Source organism: Zalophus californianus, chromosome 17 (genome assembly GCF_009762305.2).
Source record: "Zalophus californianus isolate mZalCal1 chromosome 17, mZalCal1.pri.v2, whole genome shotgun sequence".
NCBI lineage: Eukaryota > Metazoa > Chordata > Mammalia > Carnivora > Otariidae > Zalophus > Zalophus californianus.
In genome coordinates this window covers 45906569-45917778 of record NC_045611.1, presented here as the reverse complement: position 1 = coordinate 45917778, position 11210 = coordinate 45906569, and the positions used below count along the sequence as shown (strand labels likewise).

Here is an 11210-nt window from a genome sequence, read left to right as displayed (position 1 = left end):
GCCTGGGGAGGCCTCAGCCGAAGGAGGCAGGGGGCCCCTTGGCTCGGAGTCCCGCTGCAAAGGACGGATTTACCAAGCTGGAAATCCGGCTGTCTGTACTACCTCCAGATTTTTAAAAGTTTGACCATTAAATCTAAAACCGGCACACTCCGTGGGCCTGGTCTGGCTTTCTGGCCGCTACAAACGGTTTCTTCGGTGCAATCTCTCCCTCTGTTCAACCTAAGGACTTTTTACCTTCTGAGTGCTGGGTTCCTGTCATTTGGGTTTCAAGGAAAGGAAGTTTGCAAAGCTGGTGCTGAGGGGAGAGGTGTGTGTGTGAGGTTGCGTTTGACAAGGGGGACAGGAGAAGGGGGCTGACGCTGGACCACACCCTCCCATCAGTGACTCCAGGCAGCTGCCCAGCTAGTGAACACACAAGGCATTTCTATGAAACATTTATTTGCTTTGAAACCTCCAGAAACATGCCAGAAAAATCTCAAGACCGGGATGGTGGGGGGGGGAAGACAATAAAGAATAAAAAATCCAAATGAAACAGATCAACATATGAAAAAAAAAAAACCCTGCTATCTTCAAGCCTTCAGATAAAACACCAACCTCAAATTAAATAGATTTCTTTTGCAGAGATCCTTAAAAAAATAACAGAAAAAAACAAACAAACAAAAAAATAAATCATAATTTACACTTGTCAATGTACATGATTAGGTCCCCAAAATGATTCGAATGATCTGAAGATGTGAGTAAACTTAAAAAAAGAGCGGGGGAGGGGTCAGCCTCCAGGTTAGGGTCTGAGGAAAGGGCAGCGGGGCAGGTCCTGGACAGCCCTTCCAAAAAGAGAGTGGGGAAGAGGGGCAGAGATATCACAGTAGTTGGCCAGGGCTGAGGACCAAGCGGGCCCCACCTTGAGGCCCTCTCACTCCGCGGGTGAGGGTGAGGGTGAGGGTGAGGGACAGAGACGGCAGATCTGAGGGCTTCTGCCTGACTGCCGTGCTGCTAGGGTCAGGGGTGGATCGCAGGGAGACAAGAGTGCCCTTTCCTCTTGCCCCTGCTGGCCCAGCCTGGCACCTCTCCGAGTGCCCGTGTCCCGTGCGGTCCCCACAGCCCCCTCTCCTGAGGTTTCTGGCCCCAAAGAGAAAGCGGTGGGGTCTCTGGACCAGGGCTGGGCCACCTGGTGCTGGCTTCCAGCCCAGAGAGTGCTGCCTGCAGCGGGGCCAACTTCCCCTGCCTGGGGCCTCCCCAAACGGGAAAGTCCAGTGGCCTGCTCCCCGACTGCATCCCTCGGGAGTCCTCCCACTGAGTCCCAGCCCGTGGGGGACACCCCTTGATCCTCAGCTTGAGGTTGGGGGGAATCCAAAGATTGTGGCCATACAGACTTGTTCTGGCGCAACTCTACATGAAAAAATAAATATATATATATATCTCTTTCTTGTTTTTAAAGGAAAAAAAAAAAAGAAACTCTGTTTCCTGGGTGAACAGCGTAGTACCGCTCTGGCCTGGCCGACTGGCAAGCTGCCCCTTATTGCCTTGAGAGAACCAGCGTCCCGTGGGGGTTCACACGGAAAAGCCCCCCCTCCCCAGGGAGCACAGTGAGGGTGTCCGGACGTCCGCTTGCGAAGGAAGAACAAAACCAGAGAGGAGCTGAAGGCTGTTCTCTCTCCAGCCCTGACCCGAGGGCTGCGTGGAGCCCCTCCTGGTGCCCGGAAGAGGCCCTGGCTGTGTGGTTGTTGCTGGCGGGGCTGGGGAGGAGAGATGGGCCTTTACAGCCCAGGCCTGCGCAGGAGATGGAAGGTGGTGGAGCGGCCCAGGCGCTGTTGGCCTCTGGCGGTTGGTCGAGGGGCTGATAGAAAAGACTGCAGAAACGGTCCCGAGTGTGCAAATAGAGTTTCCCCTCAGAGAAGCTGACTCTGGATGCTGGGGCTTCCTCTCTCCACCCTGGGGTCCCAAGAAAAGAACTGAAACTCTAAGAAAGTGCTCCTGGTGGCTTTTTGGAAGAATATGGTTGGAAGGGGGTCATGTCCGTGCTTTCTGGAGCCCCGGCCGGTGTCCATACAGGACCTCCGCTCTCTGGGGCCTGGGGGAAGCTCAGGCCGGTCTCACACTGATTTCTCATGCAGGGGTCTTAGCCCCACAAGCCCAAACTCTGTTGTACGCCGTGAAGAAACCTGGTTTGTGGACTCCCAGAGCTGTGGAGTTTGGAGACACACTCTGGTCCTCCCTTCTCCTCTTCCTATGGCTTCTGATGGCTTGGTCCTAGGAAGAGGCTAGAGGGGCCTCCCCCGGGGGGCCGGGGTGGGCATGGTCCAGTGTCCAGTGTCCAGAGCTTGGCAGTTCAGAGGGGCGGCCTGAGACTGGGTCACCTTGTGGGGCCGGAGGACCGGTGAGGCCTGCTGCCGTCCAGGGTCTCCGTGTCCACGAGGAGGGCAGTGGGGCCCTGGCTGTGTCATCTCGGTCACACCTGCAACCGGGCAGCGAGCTGAGGGAGACGGGAGGGCGGGAGCCCACAGCCGGCCCAGCCAGGGGACCACTTCAGAGCTCCTTCTTCTCCCTGCAGAAGATCTCGGCGAACTTGCGCAGCTGCTCGCTGGCGGCCTGTGACTCCTCCTGCAAGCGCTGGTTGTTCTGTCGCAGGCTGGCCACCTCGGACTGCAGCACGGCCTTGTCCTGCTTCTCCTGTGGGGCGGGGCCGGCGTCAGCCGGTGTGCAGAGCCAGGCGGCCAGGGTTCGAATCCCAGCTTGGCTGCTCGGCAGCTGAGCGACCCTGGGCAAATGGCCTCATCTCTCTGGACCTGTCCCCCTCAACTCTTAGAACACAGACCTCACTGTCATCATTATCACCTTAGTTTACCCTCACAGCCGCCTGCGGACTTCGGGACTGCTGTTAGCCTCAGGTTCCCAGGAGGGAGAGGAAACCCAGCCTTGCACAGCAGGCAGGGAGCTGGGATGCGGACGGACATGGGCTGCCTGTATGGGCTCCGCTGGCCCTTCTGAGATGCCCTTCCAGGCTCTGTGACACCCCAAGGCAGCTGACTTGTCCAAGGTCACACAGCATTACACGGGGGGTTAGAACCTAGGCCCCTAGGCCTTCAGACTCGCACAGTATATTCTGCCACCTGTCTTTTACCCCGAAGTATATAAAGCACCAAGTAGAAGTCCTCTGCCCTTACTTCTCTCCTCCTTCTACATCCTGGAGGTAAGTACAACAATTTGGAACGCTGCCTTCTAGATAACGCTCTGACCCACGGACGTTAAACTTTTTTTTTAAAGTATGACGATGTTCTAGGCAATAGTCTGCAGCTTGCTTAGTTTCTACTTGAGTGACTAGACTTCTTTTGCATGTCAGTAAATATGCAGATTCCTGCTAGTGTTTTAATTGGCTGCAGAATATTCCACGGCTCCAGGGTCCTGTCCTTTATATAACCACTCTCCTGGTGAGGGGGGCCCGCTGCACTGGCGCCAAGTTTTTATTGCCAACAGAGCATCGGTGAACATCCCTGCTCACGGATCTCTGGCCCCATGCTTGCAATTCTGCTGGATAAATTCCCACAAGCAGAATTGCGGGATCGACAAGATACACAATCATTTTTTTTTAATAAGTATTATCCAACTGCCCTCCGAAAAGGCTGGGCCAATTTGCTCTTCCTCCAACAATTTAGGAGAGTTCTCTCCATGTGCTTATTACCAAACTTTGGTATTGTCACTTTCTACTCTTTGCTCACGACTACATTCAAAGCTGGGCAGTCTCCCCTAAAATGGGTGGCGTGGGGTGGGGTGGGGACAGGTGCGTCAGCCTCGTGCATGTCTGGAAGTGGAACAGGGAGGCGCACGGCGGCGGGCTGGCTGCCCAGCGGCCTTACCTTCTGGAGGTCGGTGTGCAGCTGCTTCAGCATCACCTCCAGCTGGTACACCTTGCCTGTCAGGTCCAGGGGAGGCTCCTCGCTGGAAGGACAAGGGACAGGGTGAGACTCAAGGCCCCCCCCAGGCCTGGGGGAGGGTTCCAGACCCACAGCTGGGGAGGAACACGGGGGCTAGGGCCCTCTGGTCCCTCAAGTTCTGGGAAGCCCTGTTCTTGCTGGGGTCCTGAGGGGGGCCTGGAGGAGGGGCTCTGGGGGAAGCCTGAAGCCAGCCCTCCTCCCCGCTGTGCTCCACCCAGAGAGGGTCCATCTGTGGATGTGGATGGGGGCTGTGGATCTGTGGATGTGGGCGGGTCTTGGGGCCGCCTGTCGAAGGCTGTGTGCGTGCCCGCCCTGAAGTGTGCCCTCCCCCCAGGCACAGACCACGCTTGTACTTCAGGGAGAAATTCCTCCTGGGTGTGAGCACCTCACGTAGCACAAGACAAGCCTGCCCCGCAGACATCCACTGAGCACCCAGCAGACCTGGGCCCTGCAACTGCAATGGGCAACGGAACAGGAGGGCCTGCTCTTGGGGACGATAATAAAGGACGCTGACAAAGATCATGACAGCGTCGCCCTTCCGGAGAGCCTACCCTGCGGTGGGCACAGTCTCAGTGTAACACAGCTCCTGGCCCAAAGTGGTCTGGGAGGTCACCATGTCCTTACCCTGTGGACAGAGTGGGGAGCCCAACCTGTGGCTCTTCCTCTGTGCAGCCCCCAGCCCTGGCCTGCTGGGCCCCTGCAGAGGACAGTGGGCAGCCCTTTCCCTCCAGGGGGCTCCACGGGGCACAGTGGGGGGTGGGCTGCAGCAGACCAGAAGGGAGAGAGAGGGGAGAGGACTCGGCTGCCTGCCTTCCTGCTCCTTTCTTCCCTCTCCCCGGTCCTGGATCCTGGGGACCCGCAGCTGCAGGGGAGGTGGCAGGCAGGTGGGAGAGGGTCACTAGTGCAGGGGTGAAGGGAATGCGGGAAGCTCGCCCTGAGGCCATGGTCCTGCCATTCCCACTCCCAGCCTGTTCCTCCCTTGCTGCCCCCCTTGCCGCAGCGGCACCATCTGCAATCGCCTCGTTCCTGTGATTACAGTCGGGCCACATCTTTGGTGGAGGTTGAGTTCTAAAGCCAGTGAAAGAGGGGTGTGAAGAAGAGTCAAAAAAAAAAGAAGAGTCAGAAAAACCCAGAAGAGTCAAAATTTCTCTCGAAAATCCCTTCATTTGCCCATAAAGTACAGTGCACCACTGATGTACAGGTAAGCCTGCACGCCGAGTGTTAAGTGCACTACTGAAACCCACGGACATGCGAACATGCCCTTTCCAGTCTCCCTCTTTTTAATTGTATTTCCGGCCAAGTGAGTGCAGTCAGGTATGTTGCACTAAACATAAGAGGACAGATGCGAGATGTCTGTCTCCCTGTCCTCCTCTGTCCCCCTTGGGTCAACAGAGAGCCCAGCTCGGGCTGCCAGGGGAGAAGCGACCGTCTGTATAATTCAGGCACGTGCAGAGGGGACCCAAGAGCAGAGAGAGGGGAGATGAAAGAGGGAGGAAGGGACCACGGTGCGGCGTGCAGTGGGGGGCACTCCTTAGAGCTTCACGACTTAGAAGTGAACTGATTCTGTGGATTACAGCATGTCTCCATCCATGGGGATGGGGCTAACCTGGACTCAGTCACCACTGGGTCCCGGTGTGTGGATTACTCCACAGTCCGTGGCCCCTCTTTCGCCAGGCGGGGGTCTGCGTTGTAGGGACCCAGGTTGCCGGCCTCCAGCTGTTTCCAGGGAAACCTCACCTCATGGTAGGGGTGGTCCTGGGGGTGGGGGGCCCCCTCTCCAGGCTCAGGTGGCTGTGGACAGGACTGTGTGCAGGTGGGACCTCCGGGCTCAGAGCTGGGTCGTTGAGAGAGAAAAGCGAGACGGCTCTTTGCACTGCTCGGGGAGGGGGGGGCGGAGAGGGGGAGAAGGGTCAGCAGAGCTCCCCGTTCCTCCACCCCCATGCACCCGCCACCTGCCCCCTGCCTAACCACCTTTCCCCCCCGCACACCTCCCAGCCAAACCACCCCGACATTCTCAGTCACTTGTGCTCGATCACACACAGGCGTTTAGGATGAGTTCCTGCCCAAAAACCAAACCAAGTGACACACACACACAAATCCCATCCTGATTCTGAGCAAGCTTCTAGACCCAATGGCTGGTTTAGACAAAATTTAAGGGACAGAAACAAGTTAAATGCCAGCATGAGAGAGTAACCACCCAAATTTGGCATAAATGACCTGGTTTCACCAACAAGTAAATGGTATGAAAAAAACAAGTGGATAGGGTTGAAGCTGGGTGAGGAGTTCATGGGGATTCGTTTGCACTGTGATTTTGAGAATGTCTGAAATTTCAAAAGCGAAAAGAGAAGCAATACAGAGAATACCATGCATATTGAAGAGAGAAAAGAAATCCCATTGCTGTTAAAGCTCCGATTCTGGGGTGTCGCCCTAGACTTGCCCTGGGGACGGGGCCCGAGCACCTGCATTTTTAAATGGGGACCCGGAGGTGATCTTTCTGTAAGCCCTCGGTGAGGGCCGGTTCAGTGAGCCCGGGGACAGCTGGAAATTGGAATACGTGGGCACAGAAAACCAGGAGTTGGGTCCCCCTGCATGCCCCTTGGGCAGAGGTACCACCAGGAGCTGGTGGTATAAGCTGGACACCTGGCAGAGGCAGGCCCCCGACTCCTGTTCTGACATTCTTTCAAGTTTCTACTTTTTTTTGAAGATTTTTAAAATTTATTTGAGAGAGACTGAGAGCGTGAGAAAGAAAGCGCACGAGTGGAGGGAGGGGCAGAGGGAGAGGGAGAAGCAGGCTCCCCGCTGAGGGTGGAGCCCGACCAGGGGCTGGATCCCAGGACCCTGGGATCATGACCTGAGCCGAAGGCAGACGCTTAAGTGACCGAGGCACCCAGGCAGCCCAGATGTTGATGTGTCTTGTTAACCAGCAATGGTGACCTTGCTCCCTTGGGTTAAGGTGCCGTCCACTGGCTTTCTCCATTGTGAAGTTACGATGGTTCCCTTCTAACAGTCACTTTGTTAGGAGTGAGACGCTGAGTCCAGCCCACTCCCAACAGCGAGGGGAATGAAGCCTCCCCTCCAGGAGGGACAGTATGAAAGCACTTGGGGACTGCGCAATCATCCCTAAGTATTTTGGGGTAGATACTTCGAGGCTATGTAAACACGCTGCTTCTGCTTAAAGTCTCCCCACTAATTTTAGCAATCATCAATCACATCTGTGCTATTTTAATGATGACTTTCCATTTCCCTCATTCCTTCTGGATTAACTGGGATCCTTTTATAAGAGCTGTCCTAGCCACCGTCTGTTTATTCACTTACCTACTGATCGGAGTTTGGACTCATGGACATTTGTTCTATTCTTTGGGTTAGAATCCAAAGCTGCTGTTATTTATTTTGCTGTTCAACGGCTCCAACTTCGGCCACTGGGAGCTCTTTGGGATGGCTCCCATGAACCCCTGACACGCTCCCCACCTTGCTAAAGCACTTCCTTACTTTCTAGCACCACAAGATGTGATCCCCTTTACTTTTTTTTTCCTGGAACATTTTGAAGTGAACCCCAGGTATCTTTGTAGTTCCCCTGCAGAAGCTTCCCTATGCCACAGCTATACCATGAATATACCTGCTGAAGTTAACAATTCCTTCAGTCTTTTCCATTTGTTTGGATCACACAGGATAACGTCCATACATTGTCCCTGGAACAGACCAACCAAGCTCACAGCTAGCTGAAACCACCCTGACTCCGTTCCGCTGCTGGCCCCTCTCCCTGCTCCACAGGGAGGTAACTGCCACTGTGGCCTTGGTGTGTTTCCTTCCAGGCCTTTCTGCTACACCGTCCCACATCACCCATTACCTATCCTTCTGTGTGGTTGCTGGGCTTCATTTATTAATTTCAAAGAGGAAGAGGAGAAAGCTCCCTGGGGGACTCTGATGCGCCACCAACCTGCTCCCCCAGCTCCTCCCAGAAGCCCACAGCTGGGGCCCGGTGTCTGGACAGCTCTGCCTTCCAAACACAATACTACAGCTGCTGGTGGCATCTGGGTCTTCAGGGAGCAGCTTGGGGTCATCCAACTCTGTCTCTGCAGCTCTGAGAGGTGAAGAACTGCAGCTCAGTGAGTTACGACCCGAATTTGTCTCAATGAGGAGAGAGCCTGAGCGTGTACAAAAGTGTAAGAGCATCTGAGTTTCCTTTTCCACAAGTGATCTGCTTCCTGTGCCCCTCTTTCTGGAGGGTCATTCAGGCCTGGGCTCGAGTCCTGACCCCGTGTGCCCTTGGCCGGCTAGGAGACTCTGGCGGCCGAGCCTCAGTTTCCTCATTTGTAAACGGGAATCCTCACGCATCCCTGAGACCAGATTAGAAGTGATGTAAGGCGGTCAAGTGCTGGCTCCGTGGAGATGCTCTGTGATGTCACTGTGGCCGTATCACCTCCTCCTCCAAGGGCCGCAGAGCAACCCTCTCCACCGCTGTGTGTCAGGGCTCCGAAGGGTCAAGTTTACCTGCAGCACTGCTGATGGTTCCCGAGCGAGCAGAAGGCGGGGGTAGACCAGAGGCCTGGCCTGGCGTTCTCTGACCGCTCTCCCTCCCACCCTGGCCATGCCTGGAGGCCTGACCGTCTTTGCCCCGAGACCAGGAAAGGCTGCAGGGTAAGATGGAAGTGACCAACAGGAGCAGACAAGGAGGGAAGCTTTCTCCAGGCCACCTACCAGATGTGGATTGGCCCAAACATGGAAGTAGGAAGGCCACGTACCCTTTGGGTCTGGTTTAAGGGATCCTGCTCTGAGCCAGACCCACGCCAGGCACCCAGCGGTGACGGAGATGGCCCCAGGTCCTGCCCTCCCAGGCCAGTGGGGAACACAGACCCATCATTGGGCAGCAGTGGCCCTGAGTGGGCAGGGTTGGGGGAGCCCAGGGCAGGTGCCTAATCCAGACTAGGGGATTTCAGGGAGGGCTTCCTGAAGGAAGGACAGCAAAGCTATTGTCTAAAAGATGAAAAAATGAGCCAGAAGAATATGTTCATGTTGGTCAGGAATCACCACAGGTCCCAGCGTACAGATGAGGAACCCAAGGTCACACGGGAAGGAAATGGCAGAGTACTAGCCGTTCCTCATTATCTGTTTTCCCTTTTTCCGTAAGAACAAATCCCAAACGTTCGTTGGGCATAGGGCCTCATTTCTCAGCCTGCCCTGGAGCTATGAGGTACGGCTGTGTGCAACTCTCTGGCCCACGGCAAGTAAGCGTAGGGGGGAGTGTCAGGCTTGGGGATGTGTCCTCCTTCCTGCTGCTTGGAGTTGAACACGGTGGCCTTGCACTCTAGCAGCCATCCTGGACCGTGAGGGTAAGGCCCCCGGAAATGGCAGAGCAGAAGATACAAGGAGCCTGCACCCTAATGCATTTGTGGAACTGCTGCCCAGCCCTAGACACCCCCCCACCCCAGGAATTTGCAGCTGCATAAAACAGGTTTAAGTCATTGTTAATTTCAGTTTTCTGCCGCTTGTAGCCAAAGCAAATCTAAACACAGTTTGGATGATTCCAAGTTTGTCCTGTGATGTGATACAAGGTACCGTCTGTTGAGGGCTTGTTCTGTGCCTTAACGGGTCTTATACACGGTGGCGTTTCATGTAATCCTCACTGCAGCCCCAGGCACATTCCTGTTCTGCAGATCAGATAGGCAAATACATTTGCCCAGGACTGCACAGTGAGCAAGAGTCAGGGCAGGACGTGAACCCCGCTCCCCCTAATTCCAGATCCTGCGTGTGCCCCACTTCAGAGCCCCAAGGCCCTCCATTGATCCTTCTAGGACAGAGCAGCAGGGGAGGGATTGGGCCACGTTGGGTGGAAAGTGCCTACCTTCGTAGGCCTTGGCCGCATTCACCAGGCTGGACCACTCAAGGCCAGCAGCCGTGTCAGGCAGGGGCATCATCCCGGGGTCAAGGCGTCGCAGCGGCCGGTCCCGCCCGTCGGCCAGTGAGAGCTCCGAGGCAGAGATGGTGGCTGGGTAGGAAGAGCAGAGAGGGGAGATGGGGGGAGAGTGACAACGTGAAGGAAACAAAGAGGTTCATCCATTCTGTTTTACTTTCTGGGTAGCTCTATAATGCTATATAATCGTTACGATAGCACATATGGTTAAGTAAATACGTTACCATCGCCAGAAGATGCCAAATGCCGGCAGGTAAGGGGGTGGGAGTGTCAGGTGTTTATGTGGGTGGGGACGGGGTGAGAGAGAGCAGTGGGACGCACAGTCACAGGTGACGCCGTGGGGGGCCTTGGAGGTCAGGAGGACTCTGTCTTTTACTGCGAGTGGGATGGAGCCAAAGGCTCCCCCTCGCTGGGTGTGGAGGCCGGGCTGTGCGGGGGTGGAGAGCAGGGAGGCGGTGAGGAGGCTGCCGGGGAGAGTGGACCGGCCTGGGTGAGGCTGGGGCAGGGGGGGTGGGGTGGGGGATGGGAACAAGTAGCAGGTCCTGGAATGATTTTGTACGTGCAACCAAAAGTACCTCCAGAAGAGGGGAGGTGAGCGTGGGCCAGAGAGAAGGATGCAGGGTGACTTCAGAGATGGGGAGGCCGGGGGGGAGGGGGCACAAGTTTATTCCTGGAGGTGTGGAGCGGAGGAGGCAGGGCCAGGCCGCAGATAGAAATCTGGGTCGTCAGTGTGTGGCCAGTGTCTGGTGGCGGCAAGGTTGCCGTGGGGAGATGGGGCAGAGAAAGAGGCCCCTGAAGTCTCCGGGTGTTGGGAGTGACAGCGACAGCAGCTGCATTTGGGGCCTCAGCTTGCTGCCGCCTCCCAGCTGCCAAAGGGGAGGGGACAGAGGACGGCAGCACAGAGAGGTCAGGAGGTGACTCAGGCAGGAAAGGCAGGGCCCTACCATGCTGGGTGCGTTACAGGACCATCACGCCGTGGCTGGGTGGGAGGTGTTGTGATGCTCCCCCATGCTGTGGAGGGGGAAACTGAGGCTCAGAGCAAGACGTCTGGCTCACGCTCACACTCGCTGGCAGTGGCACTTGGCTCTGAACTGCATGGTCTGACGCTGACCCTGCTCGACGCCCAGCCCCGCCAGGCTTTGGGGTTTATTTTTATTTTTATTTTATTTTATTTTATTTTTAAAGATTTTATTTATTTATTCATGAGAGACAGAGAGAGAGAGAGAGAGAGGCAGAGGGAGAAGCAGGCTCCCAAGGACCAGGGAGCCCGATGCGGGACTCGATCCCAGGACCCTGGGATCATGACCTGAGCCGAAGGCAGACACCTAACCATCTGAGCCACCCAGGCGCCCTATTTTTATTTTTTTTTA

The 11210-nt window shown here is 55.9% G+C and overlaps 1 protein-coding gene across 8 annotated transcripts in view; it reads right to left on the bottom strand.

The window, feature by feature from the left end:
- Window positions 1-430: 430 nt before the first annotated feature.
- SIPA1L3 (signal induced proliferation associated 1 like 3) overlaps window positions 431-11210 on the bottom strand; it is a 222849-nt gene continuing 212069 nt past the window's right edge. For 7 of the 8 annotated variants that reach the window (XM_027618206.2, XM_027618207.2, XM_027618201.2 and 4 more), the window contains 4 exons: window positions 9772-9915; window positions 5667-5802; window positions 3852-3933; window positions 431-2667 (listed from right to left, as the gene is read on the bottom strand). In XM_027618206.2, coding sequence (XP_027474007.2) covers window positions 2524-2667; window positions 3852-3933; window positions 5667-5802; window positions 9772-9915 — 506 coding nt within the window. In that variant the 3' untranslated portion in view covers window positions 431-2523. The remainder of the gene's footprint in view (window positions 2668-3851; window positions 3934-5666; window positions 5803-9771; window positions 9916-11210) is intronic. The other variant, XR_003524109.2, reaches the window with a different exon arrangement.